Below are 25,395 nucleotides of genomic sequence, written 5' to 3'. Positions count from 1 at the left end.
ATATATACTGGTCCCTTGTCTTAAACGAACAATGTAAGCTGGAGCACATTCTACAGAGCAGTGTTCTCTGACTCTATTTGGATGGTTGGGTGCAGGGTGGAGGTGGGCTCTTGACCAGCAGAGCCCTTCACTTCTTGCTCCTTGATCACCTGAGGGACTAAAGCTCTTGTGATCCCCTTCATAAGCAGCCCTCCATCTGCAAAAGAAAAAAACCCAGAACGCGAAATCACCAAACACATCATGAAATAAAGCAAACAGCTGCACGTGCACATACACCCACACACACACCGCTACAAACTCAACATTCTTTAAGACACCAAGGACTCTTCCGCAATTTAAACATAGTCAATTCTGCTAAAAATGTATGAGGGATTTTTTTTCAGTTTCCTTGGTGTGTTAATCTGTAAATGCAACAAAACTTTTATGGCACAGATGTGGCTAAGAGCATTGACCACAGAGAGTACAAAAAAAAAGTCTGATCCTGTTTAGAAGCATGTTAGTGTGATGGCAAACAGTTAAGAGACAGAGGCCGTTGGGGGACGGTTAAACCTAAAAGCAAGCAGGTTATGAACAGACAAATGCACAAAAACATCCCTTCACACATGAACATTCAGGTGCATCTCAATAAATCAGAATATCATCCAAAAGTTGATCTGTTAGCTAAATGACAGAGGAGACTCCTAACAGTTTGGCCCACTCTCCTTTCCAAAATGTTAATTATTACACTCTAAAAGAATTTCTTTCAGCTTTCAGCTGAAAAATGAACAGTATGAAGCCACCATGTATCAGTGTCGGTGTGGTGCGATCAAAGTGTTAGTTTTCTGCCACAAATTGTTGTTCTGTACGCAAGTTCGGTTTTTCCACATTTTCACCCCTTTTCATTTGTCAAAGATTAATTACATTATGTTCTTCCTGTTCAAAATCATGAACCATTTACTTCAGAAGTATTGTGTTATGGTCTACGCAATTATGAGGAAGACTGTTCACTTGGCATTTTACAATTTATGGAGTGTAAGCCTGTAAATGTCATTTTTAAAGAGTGCCGTCTCCAAGTATATCATTGGAAAGGTGAGTGGAAGGGGGAAAAAGTGTGGTAGAAAATTGCACACGCGACAAGAATAAATAAAAACCCCTGAGATAATTGTGAAAGAAAAACCCAGACTCATTTTAATATTGGTCTTATGTAACATTTTTATTTTACCAGTCACTGTTTTTTGTCTTTTCTAGACTGTCCGTTTTCAAGACGAACATATTTGAAATACTGACCTCTGTATTCAATCTATTGCTTCCACTTTCTTAATTGAATTACCAGAAACAAATTAACCTTCTAATGACAGCACAACTTATTGAGATGCACATGCACCTATCTGTGTTACATGAGGCAGACATGCAACAAAACTCTAGTTGCTTTTTTCCCCCAAAATAGACAGACAAACATGAAGCAGCAAATAGTGCCAAAACACCCAGCCAATAGGAACCTTACCATCACCTGCCCGGCAAAGCTCATCTTACAGGCAGGTCAGCAGCTCAGACATCTGCAATGTTTACACACATTTCCTGTCATGCTTCAGATCACCACAGTTCAGAGTGACACAAATCGAGACAGTGAAACCAAAAGAAGAAGCTCGAGATCTAAAAACAGCAACACCTAAGAGGAAGCTTCAGACGGTTATCGGCAGACGAGCAGAAAGGGAAGGAAAAAGAATTGCTGGAAGATGGCTGGAGATGTTGTTTTCTTCGCTTCAACTTGATCCAAAAAGAAGAATAATTTGATTAAAATGTCAAAAAAAAAAAGGTTAACAACTTACAGAATCTGACACAATCAGCTACTCTATTATTATAAGCATGCATCTGGAATATTGTTAACAATCCAAAACACTTCAAAGATGTGAAAAAGACCCTTGCCTAATTACAACTTGATGTTAAAAAAAACAAAAGTTTGCCTGATGAATTTAAATGAAGAACTTTCATTTTGATAAATCAAATAGCTTTTAATATTCTGCTTCTGAACCTGTAGAATAATGTCATTACCTGTTATGATCTTGGATGCAGAGCTGCAGATGCCATTACCGTTGTCATTAGCTACGGGCTGTGGTGGCGGTGGCATGCTGGGTCGCACTCTTGGCTTTGGGGCGGGCCTGGAGGGGCGGGGCAGAGATCCAGTGGCGTACGGGGGCGGAGTATCAGGCGGAGTGGGAGTTGTCGGCGGCGAGGGGTCTCCCTGGGCCGGTTGGTGGGCTTGAGGAGGCTGCGGCGGTGGGTGGTTCGGGGCATGGATGGAGTCTTTGCTGGAGTGACGACGGGCTGTGAGGGGTGGGTGACCGGGAGAGCCTGGAGGCTGGGGGCTGCTGGACTGAGAGGCGTACGGGCTCGGCTGCTTGGGCGGAGCCGGTGCCTGTTTTTTGGTGCCTTCAGTACAGAAGAACAACAATACATTATTTATTCCCTTGACTTTTTTTTTAATGTTTTTTGACGTTACAAACACAAACTTCAATGTATTTTATTGAGATGTTAAGCGATAAATCAACACGACAACATCAACATATAGAATAAAGTACAAAAAGTTACATAACTGTGAAAACATTTGCAGAACGCTGTGAATGTTCTGCAAATGAGAGTGAATATGAATATGAGAGTGTGCTCCGGTCTCACCTCTGCGGACCATATGAGGACTCGGCCCTCTTGACCCACCCTGAGAGTGCGGAGTCCCGACTGTAAGATGGAGTGAACCATTCCTCTGCTGAGGAGGGGTGGACAAAGGTTCCCGGGGTTGGCTGTTAAAATACAACAGAGCAAAGCATTAAACCATATCAATACTCTACTTTATATGACACAACACTTTGTAATGATGCAAAATAATAAAAATAAATAGATCATGCACACAAACATCAACATACATTTTCCATCACGAGATTGGACAAAGGTCAAAACAAGAGGAATCACTCAGGTTTAGGCAAACAAGATGCAAAAACAATAATAGGTCAGTAGATGCAGACACAAAACTGTTTCAGTAATGTGTTGAATGCAAAATGAAAAAGCCCAAGAAGCAGAAGAGCACTGGAACGTGCCGGTTAGCAGGCGGAAAGAAGCGCATTGTATTATAAAAATAGATTCAAAATCGCAAGCAGAACAGAGAAAACATAAACGCACGATCAAAATAAAACGTGATTTTCATCGCATTCGTAATCACGGAAGCCAAATTAAATGCTGTGCATGAGGTGGAGATTATGAATCTAAGAGATCCAGAGTGGTTCTTACAGTTACGAATCAAACACAGGGCAAACACAAAGATTGGGCGGGTTCCGGACTGGTTGATTGGTTGCGAGCCGACGGTGGAGTACTGTTGCGACCTCAGCTCCCTCCTTACCTGGTGTCCTCTGCGCTGGGCTGCCTTACACCCTGAGGCTGCACTGCGGCTGCCTGGACCCCACCCCCATGAGCCTCACCGCCTCCATCACCAGCAGCAGCAGCAGCAGTGATCAGACCCGGCTGCTGTGCATCTGGACCTGGCGACTGAACCTGGGGGGACTGCAGCTCGGTCTGGGAGGAACCCTCAGCTTCCAGAGGAGGCAGTGAGGGTTGGAAGGTGGGTGAGGTTAGTTGTGTCTGCTTTCTATTTACAGTGCCGATTCTGCGTGGAGCAGGCTCCGGATGTTTGTTAACAGGGCTACGAAGGAGGGGGAAAGGGAAGAGAGTTCAGGACGGCAAAACCACACGCCAACCAAACAGTGACGGGGAGCAGGAGATTGAGAGAGACAGCTAAGAGAAGTCAGAGACGGTGTAAGACATACGAAAGAGAGAGAGAGAGAGACGGTACTTCCAGAGAGCAGTGAAACCAGGTCATAAGGTAGAACCAAAAGAGCACATAAAACCACACCACAGTCATCTCTGAAACTGAGCAACACTGGGCTGCACTCTATAAAAGTTACAGGCGACACCAGAGATACAAAAAGCAACACAGGAAGCCCACACGAAATATAAACCTACAGAGAGACCTAAGCTTTAATTGGAAATTAAAAAGATGGCAAGAGTACAGAGCAGTAATACAAAGAGAAACAGACAAAATCATGTCCCAACAATAAAAATTTCTTCAAAACACATAAAGAAACATTACCATGAAACAGTACGTGATTAAATTGTCGTAAAATCTTGCAAACAGATCAGGGAAAAAAAGTGCAGCGATAAAAGAAAACATCATCCTTTCTTTCACTGACCAGTAACTGAATTCATTAATGCTACATGCTGCTATGGCACAGCTTTGAAGTCTGGGCTAGGCAGATCTTCAGTGGGCGTCTCAGTGACCGTGATGGACTCGTCGGCCACTATATAAAGGGCCGAGACTGCCGGGCCCCGCGACTCCTGCCTGCTCAGTGTCTTGGGGCGGGAAGGGAGGGCGAGGGGCAGGCTGAGGCTGAGGTTGGGACGAGACGGGTACCTGTCTTTACGGGGCGTGTGAGCGTCCCCTTCGTGCCCGGTGCTGCCGGGGCGCTTCCTGTCCAGCCCAGGCTCCAGGTCTGGGGTCGGCGGGTGGCTGGGCATGGAGAACATGCCTGAAACATTGAACTCCACCTCTGAAAGAAAGAAGAGATAATTGCGATTAACAGAGGTAAAATCTCCTTTTTAATTCAGACACAACACAGAAAGAAATTAAATCAACTGTTTACTGTCAAAACTTTGTATTTGTTGTTTGTGGGGAAACTATATCTGATTAATTAAGTGATAATTGGAGCTAATTTCAATTTACCTCCAGGAAAGAACCAATCAGCATGTTGGATGATGGGTTCTATGATGGCCCCAACATGGACAGACGTAGCTGCTGCCATCTCTGCCAGCGTCCTGAGTTAGCAGTGACATAGCAGCAAAATAAAACAAACAAAGCCGGGAATACATGTGCGTACCAAGTATGCAAGAGAACTGCCACAAAGAAGCTGTCTTTTACCCCTCTGTTTTTGCCCACAGCAGGTTGGGCCCCAAGACGATGGCGATGTTACTGGGAGTCATTTTATTGACCTCACTTTCCTGAGCCAGTTTAGCCAGGAACTTCACCAAATACCTGCAAAAGAAACCACCAGTATCCCAATAAGCATAAGAAACAGTTTTGCTTTCACAATCCAGTTTATAAATTGGTAAATAAGAGACTTGTGGTGGCTGTAATTTAACTAAATTACTGGAGCAACCATGACGCTACACAATCACCTTACATCTTCAGTGACAGGGGCCTTTAATTGTTTTACTGGTATATTCATAACTGACCAGTAGAAAGAGATCATTTGTCTAGAAATGTATTTAATATCTACAAGTTTGAAATGCCTAATGTTTCAGTAGTTTTGAAACACTGGTTCGTGAGGGCTGGATTTGGAGACCCCTGCTCTAAAGGGACACATAAATACACCGTTCAAGTTAAAGGTTGTGTGTTTAAATATTATTTTACCAAACAAAACAAAGCAGCTTTATCTGCACACAACCAGGTTAAATCAATGTTAAAAAGTCATTCAATTTTATTTGATTTTAAGAATTACTCACTGAAGGCACAGACTGCTATTTACTAATCTTTTAACAGACTGTCAATGTATTTTATCAATACATTCTGGCACACCGACCTTAACGCAACATTATTGACTTTGTTGCAAACTACAGTCTCACCACTTGATGTCACTGTTTTCCAGACTAAAACAAAAATTTCCTTTGACCTGATAATTTTGATAATTTCAACTGGTATAACTTTTCTAAATTAATGTAAACTACAACTACATTTTTTGTTAATTACCTTTAGATAACATTTGCTTTTCAATAAGCGCTTTATAAATAAACTGGTTCAATCGCTTTATGTTTCAATTTGGGTCTTGGGACATCTGAGAGAAACTGGCTGACTGAAGCAGTTTGAACTTTTAAGAGTAAGCAATAAAATCTTAAAATCAATTGGGAAGCTGACAGGAAACCAGTGAAGAAATGCCAAGACTGAAGTAATGTGTTCAGGCTCTTTAGCCTCAGTTGTAAAAAGGAGTTTTGTGAAATGTACAATTATCTGTTCTTTTGCTACAACTACAGCCACTTCTTATTGGTGATTAATTTTACAACGTTAAAACTGCTCCAAGATTTCAAGATCCGTAATTAAATTACTTTGACATTTTTATTACCATCAAGTTTCTACAAAGGTGTGGCATTTAAAGTGTAATTTAAGCTCTGGTGACGTAATTACTGAGCGTTCTCATACCTAAAGTTAGCTTTGTGAGCCTTTGGCAAATTGTCACATATCACCCAGAGAGCCTGAAGCCTTTTGTCAGGGTCAGAAATGCTGAAAACACAGAAAACAGTTGCATTAGTTGCAGGAAACATCTCTTGCAGGATATTAAAAATCCCATCTGTGTATGTGTGTGTATGCTTTATTACTTGGAGGCCTGTATCCACTCATCATACATGCTAAACGTCATTAGAGGCTCAGGTAGTTCCCTGAGGTAAGACTTCAGAGCTCCTGTAAAAAGCACAAAAACACTATGAGAAATACATTTTAAAAAGCATCTTGACAAAATGGTTTGACTTTTCACTAGACCACAGCGGAAGTTGTACCAGCGACTGCATGTGGATCTGAGTAGAACTCCTCAAGTTGCGAAGTGGAGCAGTCCAGTGCTGCTTTCAGCTTTTTAAGTTTTGAAGCTCCAGCAGCAATCCGAAAGAGACCCTTAGAGGAACATGAGAAATAAAAGAAAAATGTTATCATCAGCACTGTTGCACCCGGCTCTGGTTAACACCTTAAAAATTCAAGAAGCTAGAGCAGCGCCGGGAATAGGAAAGGAGAAGTAGATATCTGTCAGAAACAAGAGAGGAACCGTCCTGTTATCGTCAGAATCGCTTGTCTCTGTTTGACTGAGCACCAGACAGACGCAGCACAACCGTTTGGTTTCACTTCATAAAAATGCTTTAAATCACAGTCAACAGGGAGTCCAGCAGCACTGTTACATTTAAAGTGTGCAACAGCAGAGAGGCTAATGGCGAACAGATGCCCACACACATACACATGTTTTATCCCTGCAGGACCAAGACTAGCTGACTAAAACTTGGCAACAGATGTTTCCAGTCTGTAGATGCTATCCTTTATGGAGCCTCCTCTCCTTCCAGCTCAAACGGAGATGAGGATTTACTTTTTTTATGGCCAAAGATTTATGTTAAAATTCTGGTTAATAAGCATCAACTTTGACCCTACTTTAGGGGGGTATTTTTCTGACTCATGCCTTCCCCTCATCTTTACCTCTTCCCTCATGCCGGTCTCCAGCAGCATCATGACGCAGGCCTCTAAGGGTAAAGCGATCTCTCGATTGCTCCTCTTCAGGTGTTCCTCCAACATCGTGCCAAATGCAGGCTTCTCGATCCATGTATCTACATAAATGAAATACATTAACATGTTGGAGGCAATCAAATGACTAATGGTTATTTAATGTGGCTTTTAGTCTGACTCAAAGGCTAAAAGAAAGTCCTTCTGCCTGATTTTTTTTATGAAGAATTTGTTATTCAAATTAGGTTTCATCTCAGGCTCCATTTATACTCTCAAAATTTCATGTTAGGTTTCTAAGATGTATCTATACTAAAAAAGATTTTAAAATAAACATGTCTAGTACTTCTGAAAAACTAATTAACTTACTAATTTGTGAGTTTAAACCCACAAATATCTGGAATAAAAAAAAACTTTAGAGAAGAAAATAATCACGAGAAAAGATGTTGAATTATTCCATTATTTTTCCATCTAGAACAATTTTACTTCAGTAATTATTAGGAAAAAACCACAGACATGTCTATGACAAAACTCAACTCCTGATGCCTGTTGGTGACCTATTCTCATTCACTGAACAAAAATATTTGCTGATCTAACAAGTATGTTTTTTTCCCTCTATTATCCAAGCACTTCTGCAGTGGAACAGATAGTACTCTGCTTTCTCTGTCCATACCCTGTGACCTGTCCTGTGCTCAGGTAACCCCAACTGAACTGCACAGTGATCAGCTGAAACAGTGAATTTCATGACTTATGAAGCAGCATGCGACTTTTACTAACAGAACAACTTTTCTTTATGGTTTGTTTGAACACAATATAATGAAACCACAGTGAAATATGTGATGAGCCAAATTATCAAAGAGTTTTATTAAAACAGAGGGAAACCTGCTTGCATTAGCCTCGCTCTTCAGTGTACCATTTCACAGAGCCAGCAGGAGTGCTGTGTGTGTCGACCCAGATATATCCTATATGTAGAAGGTCTGATTAAACAATGAAACTTCCACATCACAAGTTGACAGAACATTATGTCAACTTGCCTTCTTAGCTTAGTCAACCCATGTGGGAGCTGCATGTTATGTCTGCAGAATCTCCAGTTGGGACAAAATGTCTGTTGCTATAAAAAGAATTAGATAAGAGAAAAAACTAGAGAGCTTGCCAAAACCCACATTTAATAGTGAGTGAGTACATTCATTACTGATGAAATGCAGTGTGATATTTTGCTTCAAAGTTGCCACGGCTTCATGTGTCTTCTTTGAATGAAGTATCGGACAGGGAACTCGGTGTTAGCAAAGTGTAGCCTGTCAGCTGAAAGCTCTAGTTATATCAGAAGGGAAAGCAACACAGGACTCCTCAGCCATAAATCGGATCCAAGAATAATATCAGCATCAGACCTGACTGCCAGAATGCGTCGGATCAAATCCAACTGCAGAAATACTATGAGAAAAACTGAAATCATGCTTCCATCCAGGAGGCCTGGGACCTTCCCCAACCAATCATTGGTCGAGAGGCGGGGTTCATAATCACTAAATATGATTCACAGAGCTAATTTAACCTTTCTATAGGTTAGAAATATTGCATCAGCTGATAAACTGACTGATTCTGACTTAGTGCTTTCATTTTCTTCTGTTGGATAAAACTCAATTCTCTTCTGTTTGTAGTGAAAGGAAATGAAACTCACACTGTGATTTCACACCAAGATCTATCGACCTGGCTTGGATCACAAGCCTGGTCGGATTATTTTCATGCTACTGCAGAATAAAGCAAACACTCATGGATCTTATTATAAACAGCATGTCCTCACCTTGCTGTATTTGGATGGTAGGAATAGCTGTTTCCAGAGCTGACAGAGACTTCCTGTGATACTCGGCCTGGGCCTCTAATAACTGCAACACACACAAATGCAAAACGTTGCCATCCATGAATCGGTTGTTTGGATTATGAGCTGAGCTATAAAACTTTTGACACACTCACCATGATATAATAGCGTGCATAGTCTCCCTCTTTTGAGGCAAAGTTGTACATGTCTGCAGACAGCTGGTCCTGCGGGATGAATGAAGGTGACAGCATCCTTAATCTTTGTTCTGAGCATTAACCATAAACTCCTCATTACGACAATGATGAGCCCCACATGACAAAGCTTTGACCTTTAATTACACTAACGATCTTCCTGGGATGATAGCCTTGAGCCATTCTTGCAAGGCCTTCTTTGTTCAGCCACATCAGGAATGTACACCTATTAGCTCAGACAAGCCTACATTAAAGTCCATGCAGAGTTACTGATTATTACCTTGCATATTTCTACTTTATTGAGAGCCTCATCCATCTCATCCTTGAGTGAGTCTACTTTAGCTGCCATGGCCTGGTTGTTGGACTTTGTTGCCTGAAACCACCTGAAGGACATAAAACAAATCATACTGCAGCATACAGTTGAAAACACATTCACATGAAAAAACACAACCTATTTTTCTCATTGACTGATATTAAATCTTTCTTGCTTTAGATAATTTAGAATTAAAAAAAGAAGATGACAAAATAAGACCATATTTAAGATATTTTGCTTTACCTCTCTTCAAATACAGTTTAAGCTAAGAAAAGCTTAACTTAAGTGGCAACATTTTCAACTGGAAAGGTCCAGTTGGTGAAGCTTTGCAAGTTTTATAAGATTAAATAGAGGCACATCTGTGGATGCATTTTAAGGCAACATCTCAATCACATAATGCCTCTTTTTGTGACATCATACAGAAAAGAAAAGCAATCAGCCAAGAATTTAAGAAGAGAATTCTGGATCTCCATAAGATTGGTTCATTCTTGGATTTTCTGATGAATATAAATGTGTTCAAATAATTATATGAAAGACGAAACAACTTGGGAATCTCCAATGATCAATTTAGTCTGAAGGGAGAGGTAAACAAATTTGGAACGAAATGCGTGAATCAATCAGACAAAGATCTCCTGTACCAACATGGACTGAAAGACCACTAAGAGAGAATGAGCCCATTGCTCCAAAAGCCACACAAAAACACAGATTTCAGTTTTTTAAGATGTGTCCTACACCAGGATGAAAGTAAAAACCCTATCTATCCATAATGACAACTTTATATGAAGGAGAAGACTACCAGCCTCAGTACATCATCACAACTACAAAGTATGGTGTTGGCAGTATTCATGTGGGTAGTTTTTTTGCAGGAGGCACTGGTGCACTTTTCAAAAATGGATGCATCATGGGAAATATTTGAGGAACACGTGAAGTCATTATTCAGGAAGTTAACACTTGGGTTCCAGTGGGCCTTCAACATGGACAGTAGGCTTTACTGTATCACTAAAGTAGATGTAAAGCGGAATAAGCATAATAAGGTCAGTGTTTTGGAGTGGCTATCTCACACACAGAAAACTCGTGGGCAGAGGTGAAAAGTGTTTGACATTAAATCAGGCCCAAAATTATTTTTTTGCTTGTTACCAAAGTGGACAAATTAGGTTACATCTCTGATTTCAACCGTATTTACAGGATCATCTCCAAAATTAGCCTTTTTAGCTCAAACTACACCAACAACAACCAAACCTTCATGTCAAGTTGAAGATGTAAAAACTATGAGCTTCATAAATTGTGGATTAATTAATAAATAGGCATCAGTCTTCATACAAATGCACCTCGTCTTGGCCGAATCGTAATCCAGAACTAGCTTGGCAAGTTGCTTCCTCTGTTTCAGTATGTTAGGAATCTCCACCTGTGGGAAAAACATTCAGGAATCATGAGAAAGGCTCGACTAAACTCGTAATACAGCATTGAGGACGTCTTTCCTACAAGTCTGTGAATTACACAGTGAATTTAATGCTTCAGTGTACAGAACAACTGTTACATAGCAGCTGCATGACAGATACTGAATAGTTTGTGGAGCATAAAATGAGTTGTGTCAGTTTTTTCATTTTATTTTATTTTATTTTTTACCTCTGCCAGCTGGTTGAGAGGATCCAGAATATCTTTTTCGATCTGTAATTCATGCTGCATAAGTTCGGTGGCTAACCGGCTCTCGGTCTCCCCGCACGCCTCCAACATCTTGCTGCAACACACACAAATATATGATAATTTCACTGTTTTCACAATTCTGCATGCAGTTTCTACCAAAGTCAGGTGATTTTTCAGTCATTCACATAGTCGCAGTGCTGCTTCACAGTTCCTGAAATCCTGTAAATTTTTTCCCCTTTTGTAACCCACAACCAGAAAACAAAATTGGTGTTTTATGTCATAGACCAGCATAAAATTGTGTATAGATGTGGCATAGAAGCAAACGGTTTTAAAGTGTTATTAAAAATTAAAAAAAAAAAACATCTGAAAGAGTGTGGTTCATGTTGTCATTCAGACATCTTTTGATGCTGTTGCAGCTTATTTGTACATCTCATCAACTTTTGCTCATTGTGTATCTGAAAAGGAGCTTGTGTGAAGTGCTGCTGCAAATTGACTATTTGAAGCTAAATAGTCAATTTGCTGCAGCAAATTTGTCAGATATGGAATACTTGACTGCAGAAGCATTCCCATAGCATGATGCTGACTCCTCCATGTTTTATAACATAGCGAGCAGATCTCTCTCCTCCAGTTACCACGAACCTTTTCTGTGTCTCTGATTAATGCTCTCTTCATCTGTGCATGTTCTTTTTTTTTTCAGACGATGGATTAATCAGAGCTCTGAGTTAAAAGTTTCGAATGTTGTTTCATAACTTTACCCTACTTTAAACTTCTCAGCAGTTTTATCTCTGACTAGATTTTCATGATATGCTTTGTTCTCTAATGTTCTTCAAGAAACCCTAGAAAAACTCACAAAACTCCACAAAAAGATTAAATAGACAAAATCCCAATAGGATATGTTCATGTTTATGGTTGTAGTGTGACAAAACGTGGAAATGTTTGAGGAGTTTTACAGTTTTTCCTCACCCAATCAGGCCCTCATCTCCTAGCTGAGCTCCGCCTTCCTGCATGGTCTGGGACAATCCGGTCAGCGGCAGTTTTTTCTGCAGCAAGACATAAAAACAAAGTTAGGCTATTATGAAACAAAACGACTTGAAGCTGAGTTATAACTTTAGGAAAGTCACACAATGTTGTGTTTGGATAATTTAGGTGGCAACAACATAAACAAGTTTGGCAAAGGAACTCAAGAGCAGTTGTTTTCGATGGTAACACCGACTGCAGCTGCTCCACAGGGATTATGACTTTGGCAGGAAGCCATTTTTCATATCTATGTGTTACATAAGAACAGATGCCATGAGTTCACTGTATAAGATACCAATCTCTGTTACTGCAACCCTCAAAGGAGTACCAGAGCTATAATCTCAGCACATGCCATCCATGTGGCACAGAAACATCTGTAAAGTTTTACAGCAATGTCTCGAATGTTTATAACATGACTTAACAGTAAAGTTGTGTTTAGTTTAAAGTTCAGCTCAGATAACAGAGCAAAGGCTAACAGCAATAGCACATTCTTCTCACATGTCTTTTCTCTGTGTCGGTGCCAAGTTGACCCTGCAGGCAGGACACCAGCCTCTTGTGCATGTTGTGTGACACCAAGCGCACCAGTTCCATCCGCCTCTCGATCTGCATGAACACGACAAGACAAAAAAAAAAGAAAAGAAAAGAAAATTAGAAAACACAATTCAAAATGTGAACAAAGAAAACAGGAGGAAAAGATCAGTGCACTGGTTCGAACCAGGATGAAGGAAACATAAACCTTCCACCTTCCTGTTCAACATATACGACCCAGGTGAGGGCTACAAATCAAAACACAGAGGCTGGATAAGCCCACGTTCATTTGAAAAATGTTCCATCCTGTCCTTGGTATCGGGACGTCATGGAGGATCTGACTGAGTTCTGCAGCAGAACAACAAGCAGCTATGACACAAAGACACAAGGATGAGTCAAGAGGGAACGCAGTGATGGGGCTCTTTAATGAGGGCAGGGAAAGCTTTCCTGACAGAGACATGTGAAACTTTAGAAAACAATCATATAGGCTGTGAATCTGACTTAACAGGTTATCCATGCCTTAACGCTGTAACTTTGAACAGTGCAGTGTACATTATAACGACCATCATTCATTTAGTGAAAGACTTGAAATATTAACTCCCTTCAGATGAAGGATGCTATCTAAACATACATGATGTCACATTCAGGTTCTCTTTTTGCTTTGATATTTTGTTCCAACTTATTATCTAGTCGAGATAAAATCCAGACTCTCCATGCGCACATGCCTCTAGTGACGACACATGAGGTATAACACAACTAGTTTCAGTTCTTTGAGCAGTTCAACTTGTTTTTTGTTTGCTTTTCCACTTTAAGCACCAGTTTTTCACCAAATTCCTCTTGGAAAAGCTGTTTGCAGCTGCAGGAAGGATTTGAGTCATATCTAAGAAGACAGCATTGATTTCAGGATAATTTTATGACAATAAAACACAAGCAGTGCATTGTTAGGAGAACCAGGGAAGAATTGGAACTGAACAATTTTAATTTGGCAATATTAGTTTTGTTTATTGACATCATGATGTACATCAAGTTAGTGGAAAATAGTCTACAGTTGTGTCAGTGATGCCAAGTCTGTCAGGTGAAGAATGCAGCTGTGTGGTTATTCAGCAGGTAAAACAGTGCGTCATGTTTCTAAAATAATTATTGCATTTCTTTCTTTTGAGGTCTGGACAGGCTGTTTTTTTTTTTTTTTTTTTTTTACATTAGACCACAAATAGCTGCCTGCCTCTTGAGTATTATCTTCCTCTTCCTTTCTTGATGTAAACATCCAGCTGCGCCCAAAGATCCGAGTCTATTTGCTGTCAGATCTCATCCTCTTCCTTCACTTTTATCCTCTCTAAATCATTGCTCCCTTTTAGCGCAACATCACAGCTGGAATTCACTTTCTGTCCTGGAAGATGCAATAGATACTATAAATACAATCCCTAACTCTAGGAATATCTGGTCATGACTTGATGAGTTGCAGGTTTTCCAATGATGTCTGCCAAGAAAGAAAAGAAAGCTCTGAGAGTCTGCGGTGTGGGTGAGACGGCTGGGCTACAAACATATTGATCACATCCTGTGTCTTTAGTACAAACTCTTTCCAAGCATATAAGAGATGGAAGTTTACAGAAAAGGTAACACAGAGCAAACAAGAAAATATAAAGATTAGGTACAGAAGTAAGTCCCTCAGAAAGGAAAATTTTGGTGGGTTTCTCAAAGATTTCTGGCTAAGAGATTCTTCGTGTTTTGGTTTCACCGTCCTCCCGAACTTAAACCACTATTCTTGCTCAATTAGATATTCTCAAGCACAAGCTCAACCACACACCCTGATAAGCGGTGGATTAAAAGTTGGATGAGAGGAAAGAAACAGGGCAAATTGCTTGATAACCGTCACAGACAAGCCCACACACACTAAAAATGAAAAGAAATGACTGCTTCCACTCTGCTGTTACCACACTTTCCAAAAGTTCACACTCACTGCCAACTTTTCAGCTTTCTGCTTTTTCTTTTCCAAGCAGCAGTGAAAACTGAGCACAGCAAGCTCCAGTTGCTGACCTCTGACCTACAACAGCAGAAACGTGGAATGTTGAGTGAGTGACTCAGAAGCCGTGTGGACGGCTGCATTTTCATTTTGGTGGACTGAAAAGCTGCATCATCGACGTAACTAGAAGATGACTAGCTGGTTGATCTGGCAGGCGGGAACTAAGAATTACGAATTTAACGATGAACCAGAAGTAAGAATTGAATCTAGAAATATTCTAGAGAGCTCTGGAATAGTTGAAGAAAAGTTGCTTTTGTTAGAAGTAGAAAAAAAAATAGAGCAAGAATTTGGACTCTAAAGTCCAAATTTAGTTAAGCTAAGTGTTTAAGTGTTTTCATGTGATTCTGAACATCAGAATGCAAAAAAACAAGGAAAAAAGAAAGAAAGAAAGAAAGGAAACACATTTTCAGTTTCCCCCCTTTTCTGGGAAATGACTTAGGCTAAAAACCAAGCAAATTTTTCAATTTGTAGTGATGAATCAGATCAGACCAGACACATTTTTAAGTAGGATGCTGACTATCATTACAGCCATCCATCCATTGCTTTCTGCTCATCTGAGATCAGGCTGCAGCGGTAAGAGATCGGACCAACATGTTTCAAGGTCTCCTTCCAGTTGTACAAACCCAGAAAACCATAGTCGTTTCCCTGGATGACGGTGTTCCACATCCTGTCCTGGGCCAAGTCCAGTCAAAATATGACTCATCTGTTAGTTTTACTTTGTTTCTGTTACTTTCAGTCATGAGCAGTCAGAAGAGTGGCTGGCACCCTTTGCTTGCTGCAGAGAATAGGGAGATTATTTTATATGCTTTGTGCAGAACTGAACAGCATTTTCTTCTCTCCTGGAACAGAGATGAAGTTTGAATTAGAGACTAACCCCCAGCTGACAACCACGATCCAAGTGTAAGAGGTGGTGACTAACGTCTCCCCTGAAGAATCACTGTATCTCTGAAAAATCACCTTGTTAACTTAATGAAACATGCATGGACACACTTAAAAAATGTCTTGCTTGCTTGAAATGCTGACCTGCTTATCCCTAAAAATATTTTTGCACTCAGATGTAATGCTTCTTGTAAAAATGTGTTCTGCTTCTCTTGTCAAACTTCCTCTGATTGCGGGCACTTCCGGCTCCGTCCTACATGTTCACGAATCACTCTATGATAAAAACGAGGTAGTGATGTCAGTAACATTTTATCTCTATTAGCTGATACTGTTAGCATGACACAATTGTCCTCCACGTAGATAATCTGCAGGTGCAGACTCCTATTCGAGTCAGTTAAAGCTTGAAGTGCACGACTCGAATAGGAGCAGGAGAAACTTGCTGAACACAGAAACATTTTTAGGGGAATCTGAGCATATTTGTAAACAGGGAAGATTTTTTTTTAGTTTGAGAGAAGAAATTTAAGCAAGTACTGTACAAGTGAAAACGAGGAAACTTGTTCATTAAATAAAAATGTGCACCCATTTTTTTTTTTTTTTAAGGTTTAAAGTTAATCTGTAGATCACATGCCAACCGGCTGGCAATGGATGACGTGCAAAGTGGAGGTTGCCTCAAACAGCATCTTTAAGTAATTTTGGGATTCCAACTCTGCCAGAACTCTCTAATGATGCCGTTAGGCGTAAAGACATCAGTGTTATGCAAACGCAAACTGGCTTTACTAGATCGTGGTCAGACCTCCAAGAGTTTTAAATTCAAACGATCAAGTGGTTATATAACTGGGGTGAAAGCCACTCTAATTTGAGAGAGGAAATCTTAACATTGAGAATTGACTTACTTTAGATACAACAAAGAGCGTTGGTTCTCTTTAACTGCTTCATCGGCAAATGACACCACCTCTGAAATGGCAAGACTTTTATTGATTTGGACTTTGTTCAGGTGTGTTGGAAAGACATCAGAGATCAGTTTAGAGAAGCAATTGTTGCTCCCCAAAAATCCAGAAAGGTTTGAATAGATCTAAATAGATCTCTCGCATCCATTCAACAGAGAGAAAGACTGTTAGCTGCTAATCTTCCTGGAGCGATCGTCCTCAAATTCAGGCCATGAAACGCTCAGAGGCATGGCAACAAGAAATACCTAGATCTATGTCAGATATTTTGGAGACCTCTTCTAGCATAATGAAAAAACGTATTTAATTTGAAAAGTTTTAGATGGAGAAAAAAAAAACAAGACTTCTGGAGAAAATATTGTTTGGATTGATTGAATCAATTGGGATGCTGAATCACATACACAGTGTGATGTCTAATGAAAAGCCTATCACCTACCACGCCAAGGTTAAAGTGTGGTGGTGTAGTGATGTGGGCTGTTTTGCATCCCCAGGAACTGCGTAGGTTGCGGTCACCGAGATGAGCAAAGTAAGAAACAAAAGGAAAATGAAAACGTAGCCAAGGTGTTTCAATGGTCCAGTCAAAGTCCAGACCTCAGTTTGACTGAAATACCCCAGAGAGCTGTGTATGTAACAAACTTACAGAAATCTAAATTAAACGAAGCACCACAGTAAAGAGTGTGCCGATTTCATTACAAGTAAAGTAATAAAAAAGGTCTAACTACTCTAAGTTATTTCTGCCACAGTTTGTTAAACAATCTATCAAATCATGGAATATAGCTTATCTTATCTGCATTTTGGAAAGAAAAAAGTCAATTTCTTGCCCATTTTATTAGGTGTGACATAATATATGACAACGCAGAATGTCCATCCTCTGTTTTGTAAGATTTATTTGTGATGATCAGGGAAGAAAAGAACTATACTGAACTACCACATGTTCTCAGAATTCCTCTGTGAGAACAATAATATATATGATGTAGGTTTAAACATGTGCAAGGTGTTTAAACCTACAGTACATCATACACCATGAACAGTGTATGATGTACACTTTTGGTATATGATCATGCACTTTTGAATATACCAAAAGTATGATCACCAAAAGTTTCTCTCACCGACTGACCCAATGCAATACTCGCTTACCACATAACCGTTAAGTATGAGCATTGTAGAGAATCTAACACCCCATTTGGATATCTCATCTTCAGTTGTATTCAAATACTGACTTCTGGAACCAGTTCCAACTCGATATCCTTCACTTTGAGATGAGGCAAGCAAGGATACAATCCAGTCTGACAGCCTTCTAGACTCTCCCACTGAAGCAGGACGAGTCCAAACAAGAGAAATGTCTTACCCAATGCAAAGCATTATGGAAAATGCAAGAGAAGAGAGTACTATGACAGCATGGAAATAACAGAGTTGAGTTTCATATTGGAACTGTTCGTAGAAAAGGGGGGGATGCAGGAGATTGTGGGAAGTGGGTTAGGAAAAATGATCCCTTCTGGTCTCACGCTTGGAAGATGGAAGAAAAACTTTTCCAAGCAGTGTGATTAAATAATAGTGTTGATTTACTTTTGCATGTGTGTAAGCCACACATTTTACTCGGATTATTGCAGATGTAACAACTGACTATGAGCAACATGCAAATTAGTCGTCAGCAGATGTGCAAAGAGCACACAACCCTGCTAATGTTGCCCGTTTTTCTGATAGTGACTAAAAACTTAACTGAAAGATATGCATTTAGAGAAGGAAATGTGAAACATAAAAAATGCAATTACCTGGTTGCATAAAGTTAAACTCATACCTTGCAAAGAAACATTTTGATTTTGTTTCATTGTTCTAGCAGAATTATCCTGACATTTGTCCAATGGCAAAGCGGTTTCTCTACCTTTCCAAAGCAAAAGTCAATTGCAGCCAAGAATCTGGTTTCAACTAAACAAATAATCATTTGTGTAGTTACTATCCTACAGATTCTTGTCTGTGTTTCAGCAAGTGACAAAAAAAATCAATTCTTTGAAATGCACTGAGTAGCACCTTATTTCTAAAACTAACCATATGGGAAGACAAATCCTGTTCTTGTTTCAGAAGGGTCCAATTATTGCCATGCATCAAGGGAAAAAAACAAAACAAATATTGTATTACAGGCTATTTAATGAGTTAATAAAAACTGGAAGAATTGTGTGGAAAATTTGTGGTCGGAACAAAATGAGTGATTGTGATCGGTGATTACAAGAGTGTGTTCAATAGTTCTGCACACAAAATATGAGAGGAAGGGGCTGGGATTTAACAGCTGTGTCGCCTCAAGCAAATTACTGATGAGCGAAGGTAATTGGGAAAAAAAAGCTGCAATTTGATAGGGAGCACAAAGATTGAACTCTGGAGTAATGGTAGAAGGTTTTATGGTCCGATGAGTTTAGAAATGGCAATACAGAGTTATTGGCAAATCAGTTTAAGAAGAGAAGTGCATAAAGTGTTGCTCCCATTGTGCATATTGCCTACTGCACCAGCCTGGAGAGGGGCCAGAGCTATGAGCTGGGGTCTTGGCTAAATAGCAATAATTGCCCAGAGATATGAAGTTAACAAATGATTTAATCAGTGAATTTCTTATTTCCATATGGCTCAGGCATATTCCTAGATGGCAATGCCCAAATTTAGCAGTCACATTGACTTATCAAAGCACTGGAGTTTCTTTCAACAAACCCCACATACAACAGCCTCACATTTATACATCAATGTGCAGATAAGATGGAAACTTTGCGCTAATTGCCTTCTCCAAGGGAACCCACAACTTTCTAGATGCAAGACAACTATTCCACACTGAAACACGGTGGTGGTTGTAGCATGCTGTGGGGTCAAAGTTTATTGGTTTAGAGCATTGCCGGCCTGAAGATAAAGAGGGATTGTATTAGTTAGTATCACAGCAAGTCCAAACATAAGTCCAAACACACAGAAGAATGAAACTACATGTTTATAGACCAGAAACGAAACAAAACCTGTGCAGGACCAGAGGGAAAATACATCCCAACATACTTGTTCATGTTTCATTGTAATTGTTATGTTTTTCAATTTTGAAGAAATTATCCAGCATTTGTGTCACATTAAAGGCGGAATAAGTTTGTAAGTAATCCACCAAGGTCTGATCTTTTTAGGTCACTGAAACTTTAACAGAGATCTGTGATTGACGAGTTTTTGCCATTTAGAAAGAAATCCTGTCAGAAGCTGGAGCTGCCAAAAGACGTCCAAGCTACTTTAACAATGCTGACCTCCTGACAATAACATTCCTCGCCGAGAGCCGGAGATTAAGGAATGTCTAACGCAGCACAAAACTCCCGACGTTCAGTGCCAAAGACGGGAAAGAGCATTCAGAAGGACGGCTGAGTCTGTTCTCTTTTGTTGGCTTATGAAAATAGCAAATATATTTAGCTAGAGATGACAGTACTATTTATGTGGAAATATTTATGTTTGGCACCAGTTTGTGTTGGGAGTTACTGGGTGTGAACCGCATACGGTTCAGAGTTCACCGCTGCTGGTCATAAAGCCTCCACTTCTGAGGCCGAGAATGAAGGTTGTTGAAGATTTACTCTGCACCGATTAACCTCTCTGCACTGCTTTTCTTCATTTCCGCTGTATTTATTCCCACAATTTTTTTTCTCCAAAGATGATCTCACCATTTCACAAGCCAAAGTCTTCCCATCCCCCAACCACAACACACACACTCAGCAGCGTGTATCCACTTTGATTTCCTAAACACGAAACTGACTTCACCGTTGAAACAGTGAGGCATTTCTCTTGAAGTGCTAACTTTGTGCTGGTGTAGCGTTGCTTGCGCTTGAATCTTGCTCTAAAGTTTAAATGCAAGCGGTTGTACTCAAAGCCCAGAGAGAAGCTTGGCTTGAACAAGCAGCAAAGGCATAATGGCTTTAACAGAGTCTTAGATGGGAACGCTACACTCAAAACTTCTGCAGTTTTTTCTTCTCCAGGAAATGTGCCCCACCAAAAAAAAAGCCTTTTTTACATGCAGATTAGTTCAACTAAAGCTGATGTAACACAAAGCTCAGACCAGATTGCTTTTCAATACAGAGGGATGCTGAATTGCAGCCACATGAAAAAACAAAACAAAATGCTTCAGCTCCTTCCGCTGAGGCCGCAACAGTTAATGCAGCTTACATTTCATTTCATGATAATATATTTTAGAAATAAAAATCTTTATAAAATGAAAAAATGTTTACTAGCTAAAATGAAATTAAAAACAAAACAGAACAATGAATAAAACAAAACAAAAAATAGAAATATAAGCTAAAATAAAACAAAGTCAAATAATAAAATGTAAAATGATAAATCAAGTGAAAAAATGCAAAATAAACCAATGGAAAATAAAACAACAAATAAAATCATAAATAGAGCTATTATAGCAAATACACTTGAAGACGTGATATTTACCTGAAGGAGGTCATCACTCAGGACTTCTGTTTTTTCAGCTCTGTGGAGGAAAAACACAGATCAGAAGATTTATTATACAATGCTGTTACCCAAATGCTGACCTGCGTATTTGCATGTGTTTGTGTACGTAAACGTAGCATTTATTGCCATTTTTCAGAACAATCCAATGTTGTTTCAACCACACTGCTTGGAGTTTACTAAAGCAGGTCAGCAAACCCAGCTCCTCCTGTGCACAGGTTGTTACAAATGCCTGCAGCGAATAGAAACCTGGTATTAAACGTCACCTATTGAAGACCTGTCAGAGAGCATGAGAGCTTCAAATTAACGTGCATCATGTGTTCAGCCAAGCTCCAGGAGTATACACTAGCGGCCAAACTGAACCTGTCAGATTCCTCCACCCAGTCTGAAAAGCACACTTCTTGACTCATCGGCAACCTGTTTGTTGTAGCAACAGGGGCCAATGTGTGGATGCATGTGTGCATGAGGGTGAGAATCGCCATGAGGCTTGTTGATGTCAGAAACACACTACGCTTTTTGTGACACAATCTGGGTATAAACAGCGTCATGTCATCGCTCTAAAAGCTTCAAGGAAATGTTGACAGGGTCGCCTTCGAGAGCACCTGCAGTTTGCAGGCTTTTAGCTCAATGTGTTTTAACCTGTATCGTTTCCAATCGAAGTCTAACAAATGTGCCGCGAGTTGTGTCTCCATACAAAACTCCCCGTAGATCTCGTCTGTCTCTGCAGCAGTCTGAGCGCACGCCGTGAATCTAAACCTCGCAGGGATCAATTAACCATCTCCTGCTCAGACATGAGGTATTACACAATGCTGTTATGAGCTTCTTAGAATATGATCCTTATGTTCCACTCTCTGCATACGGTAAAGGCTTACATCACTGGGGCCTCAGATGCCCTCACTGTTCATAAAATTAAAAAAGGAAAAGCAAGACTACCTCTGCTGCAGTCAGAGATTTAAAAACAATAAAACATTTTGTCAAAAAATAGCTGGGAACTATATTGCATTTGATTTAATTTTAGGGATGTCGGAGTAAATCTAAATGCACATCAGCAAATGAGCATTTGTAAAAAAATTATTTCACTTCCTGATTACCGACTGGTTTGCTGGACAGTAACATGACATCCCAGTAGAAGAACTTTAGTTTCGGTTCTTATCACATCATCACATTAGGCATCAGACTGCAGCGGCGAGCCTCTAAAGGAATGAGCTACAACAACAATCTCATGATTCTTATCAATACTGAATTAGCATTGATCCGGCTTAGAGTTGGGCAGCAGCTACTGTTCTAAGAATAGACTCCTTCAGACAGAGGCTCGGCGCGGGGCGTGTGCTGTGCATGAAGACGTCACGTGCTATACACTAATTTTTTGAAACCACGTTGAGTAAATGAAGAAAATATAAATCCAACCATGTCCCTGCGTCACTTTGCAGCCTCTGATTTTATTAAAATAACTCGGTTAAAGCTGTTTGTAAACACTGCTGTGTTTGAACTCTGGTGATTCAACCGCCTCCTGTTAATCGAATGCAAATCCAGCTGGTTTCCTCCTTTATGAAAAGAAAGAGACTTTCTTTGTTTGAGCCAGCGCCACCCGGTCCTCAACGCTGGGAATGCTTACTCCACAAAATCCCCTCGGTGTGCTGCCCGTGGCAAACTGTCCCAACCTGCTCCGCCGACCACACACTATCTGTAAAGACCAGCTGTGTTGTTGTTTGTGTGTTGTCATACCTTGTGCAGACTCTTTTAGCTGTGGATTGTTGTGCATTAGAACCAACTTTCAATTCAATTTCAAAAGGATTATATCAGAACCAGCTGGTTGTGGTTTTAATTAAGCATAAGAACCTAAGCTATTTATGTTTTTTTTTTGTTGTTTTTTTTTAGCTTGCACTTGTACTTTTTAAGCATTTCAAGCAGGGTTAACCCTTCCCAAGCATAATCCAGGGAGGGCGTGTGCTCGCAACAGTTTTGCTTCCCAATAAAGCAACCTCTGAGCAGGGCTTAGTTGATTTTTACTGCCGTTACACAACGTGTGTGGAGCAACGACTGGAAGGAATCCATGGCCAAGCCCCTCGGAGTGATGGACAAGTCACTCTGAGGAAGCTCGTGCATGGAGAGGAACCACAGATTTATTCAGTGGCGTACAGTAATAGGTGGAAACACCGGCTCAGCTGTGGCTGACGGAGGACGAGGAGAGGTTGCCCCATAGGGACAGCGAAGAGGGCAGAGGCCGGGGTTGGGTAGTCTAATCAGCTGTGCCATCAGGAAATGAGTCCTAAACCAAATCTGAAGAAATTCCACTCCCGGAGAGTACAAAACCTAGATCTGGGACATTTAGATAGATATTTTATTTTTTAGTTCTTAGAATTAAATCAAAAAGACTGATTAAAGTAATCAAGTTAAGTATTAGCCTATTATTAACAGCATTAACACAGTTGATCGTGAAGCTTTTAGTGTTATTTTATCAAGGGACAAAAAAATATATCTCTTTCTTATGGTACATATGGAATATAATATTAAAACAGTTCCAGTATAAATAAAATTAATTTAAAAAACTGTAAATAATATGACTGTGTCTGTGTCTTTTATGTCTTTGACTCATAATTCAGAGTTAAGAAATGCCCACCCTTCATGTCAGATATTTGTACATGTGTTATATGTCTTTATGTGTGGATTTAAGAAAGAAACAAAAATAAATGATTTGATAATACTAATTTATTCATTCATTTTTCCACCATACGCTTTCTTATTATTGCTCCAGTCTTGAATGTCTGTCAATAACTCCTGGCCTCAACTTCTAATGACATCAGGTTGACATATTTTTGGCTAAAAAAAAAATAAAAATTGGAGAAATTGCTGAGTTTTAAAGTCATGAACGAAAGAAAAATGAATACACAAAAACATGAACTTATAAACTACTACAGACTATTTCTACCAGCCCAATTGTTTTTAATGGGACCTATTGCCACAGCTGCTTACATTAAAAAAAAACAGCTTGGGTGTGCCACCACAGGATTATTATTGGCCCCCGTTGCGTCGCCCACTGGAAAAGGCTTTGGATACGCCCATGTCCCATTCAGAAACACTGTTACATACCTGGTTCATTAGATCGGTTAGGTTAGGACTGCTCCTTAGTCATTCTGTTCACTCTAAAATATCCACCAAGATTGTCTCCAGTTTTATGCAATAAACATAAGCTAAATTCAAAAAGGCTAACATTATGAATAAAAACATAAGATGCGAACTTCGAGGAAGCGTTGATTCGACTCAACTTTTACTTGTCCAGCGATCATTTTTAAAGAGTTAAACGCCTCTAGTTTTTTAAACCATTTTACACGACAAAACAAAACATCAAACATGTTTTTTTTTTCCAACTAAACTTTTTTCTTCCCTAAAATCTCCTCCGAGTCCTTCCGACGCCGCCCACAACAACAGAAGACCCAAAGCGACCACATCTAACATTATCACCGTCTGCCAGTTTAAAGCGCGGCGTCTGCCACCAGATCCGACGCTTACCTTCCAACAGTCTGGTTGGCCAGCTGCTTCATGCGATTGAACTGCTTCTTCATGCTGAAAGTTGCCCTCCAAGTCTCCTTCTAGTCCGAAAAAAAAAAAAGTCACCAACAGACCCGAGTCCGACTCTTGATCATCCACCCCTGGATCCAAAAGTTGCGCTACGTCGCAGCCATTGTTATTTTCGCTCCGGTCACTTTTTTTTTTCTTTTTACGCAATAAATCTGAGAGGCTTTCAGAACCGATCCGGCTTGACATTCGCCGCCGCTTCGGGTCGAACCTCCGCTCCCTCAAACGAAGTCAGTGTTTCGGAGCTTTGACAGGCCCCTGGCTCCCCATTGAAAAGATCAGTTTCAACAGACGGGCTTTCGGAACAAGGAGAGGTAGGAAGGAGGAAGTGCCTCTACTTCCCGACTGTAAGCAAGCCGCATGGCCCCCTGCTGACATGTGACACCTCTGCAAGAACAAGCCGTCGGTCTCACTCTGTTGCTTTGTTGTCATTGCCAGAATAAATCTGCTTACAATCCGTGCACAGTTTAATGATAATGGGAAAACACATAAACAGGGCTAAAATGGTTGCTCAGCTGGAACTTTCCAGTTGTTTGGAGCCTCTCCCAAAGTCTCTTTTAATTCTTTTGTGTCGGATCGGATTTATTTTGCAGCTTCTATGTTCGTTTCGAACAACTGAGCAGAAATCATAGTGACCTCAAGCAACTTCTGTGAATGGGAGGCCCCTCACCTCCTTAGTATCTGGGTTTTTACTCCATATTTCTTGACTGTAGCTGCTCCTTCCATGCTTATGATGCTCCCGCTATTATTT

At 40.3% G+C, this 25,395-nt stretch overlaps 1 protein-coding gene across 3 annotated transcripts; it reads right to left on the bottom strand.

Moving 5' to 3' along the window:
• Positions 1 to 12: 12 nt before the first annotated feature.
• Positions 13 to 24,979, bottom strand: arhgap17b (Rho GTPase activating protein 17b). Of its 3 annotated transcripts, XM_055035977.1 has the most exons (21): positions 24,579 to 24,979; positions 21,051 to 21,090; positions 12,744 to 12,848; positions 12,192 to 12,268; positions 11,211 to 11,322; positions 10,913 to 10,989; positions 9,552 to 9,654; positions 9,236 to 9,304; positions 9,066 to 9,147; positions 7,247 to 7,374; positions 6,568 to 6,679; positions 6,391 to 6,472; positions 6,215 to 6,295; positions 4,940 to 5,053; positions 4,745 to 4,836; positions 4,436 to 4,571; positions 3,368 to 3,667; positions 2,653 to 2,774; positions 2,032 to 2,409; positions 1,484 to 1,535; positions 85 to 196 (listed from the first exon to the last, which is right to left on the bottom strand). In XM_055035977.1, the coding sequence occupies exons 1-20, from the start codon at positions 24,629 to 24,631 to the stop codon at positions 1,528 to 1,530; spliced, it is 2,271 nt and encodes a 756-aa protein (XP_054891952.1). In that variant the 5' UTR covers positions 24,632 to 24,979; the 3' UTR covers positions 85 to 196; positions 1,484 to 1,527. The 3 variants fall into 3 exon arrangements, with proteins under 3 accessions (XP_054891951.1, XP_054891953.1, XP_054891952.1); XM_055035976.1 differs by lacking the exon at positions 1,484 to 1,535 and having other exon boundaries at positions 13 to 196; XM_055035978.1 differs by lacking the exons at positions 1,484 to 1,535; positions 3,368 to 3,667 and having other exon boundaries at positions 13 to 196; positions 24,579 to 24,976.
• Between the last annotated feature and the right edge of the window lie 416 nt (positions 24,980 to 25,395).

The sequence above is a fragment of the Poeciliopsis prolifica genome, unplaced genomic scaffold (genome assembly GCF_027474105.1).
Source record: "Poeciliopsis prolifica strain line A6 unplaced genomic scaffold, Auburn_PproV2 SCAFFOLD010, whole genome shotgun sequence".
NCBI classification, from domain to species: Eukaryota; Metazoa; Chordata; class Actinopteri; order Cyprinodontiformes; family Poeciliidae; genus Poeciliopsis; species Poeciliopsis prolifica.
The sequence above is the reverse complement of the archived record's forward strand: the minus strand, read 5'-3'. Positions and strand labels throughout refer to the sequence as shown.

Coding starts and splice junctions, on each gene's coding strand:
- arhgap17b (XM_055035976.1), bottom strand. CDS start 24,631: ATGAAGAAGCAGTTCAATCGCATGAAGCAGCTGGCCAACCAGACTGTT. Junction 12,849..21,050: donor TGAGTGATGACCTCCTTCAG/GTAAATATCACG, acceptor GTGTTCATGCAG/ATCGAGAGGCGGATGGAACT. Junction 2,410..2,652: donor TCCTCATATGGTCCGCAGAG/GTGAGACCGGAG, acceptor TCTGTACTGAAG/GCACCAAAAAACAGGCACCG.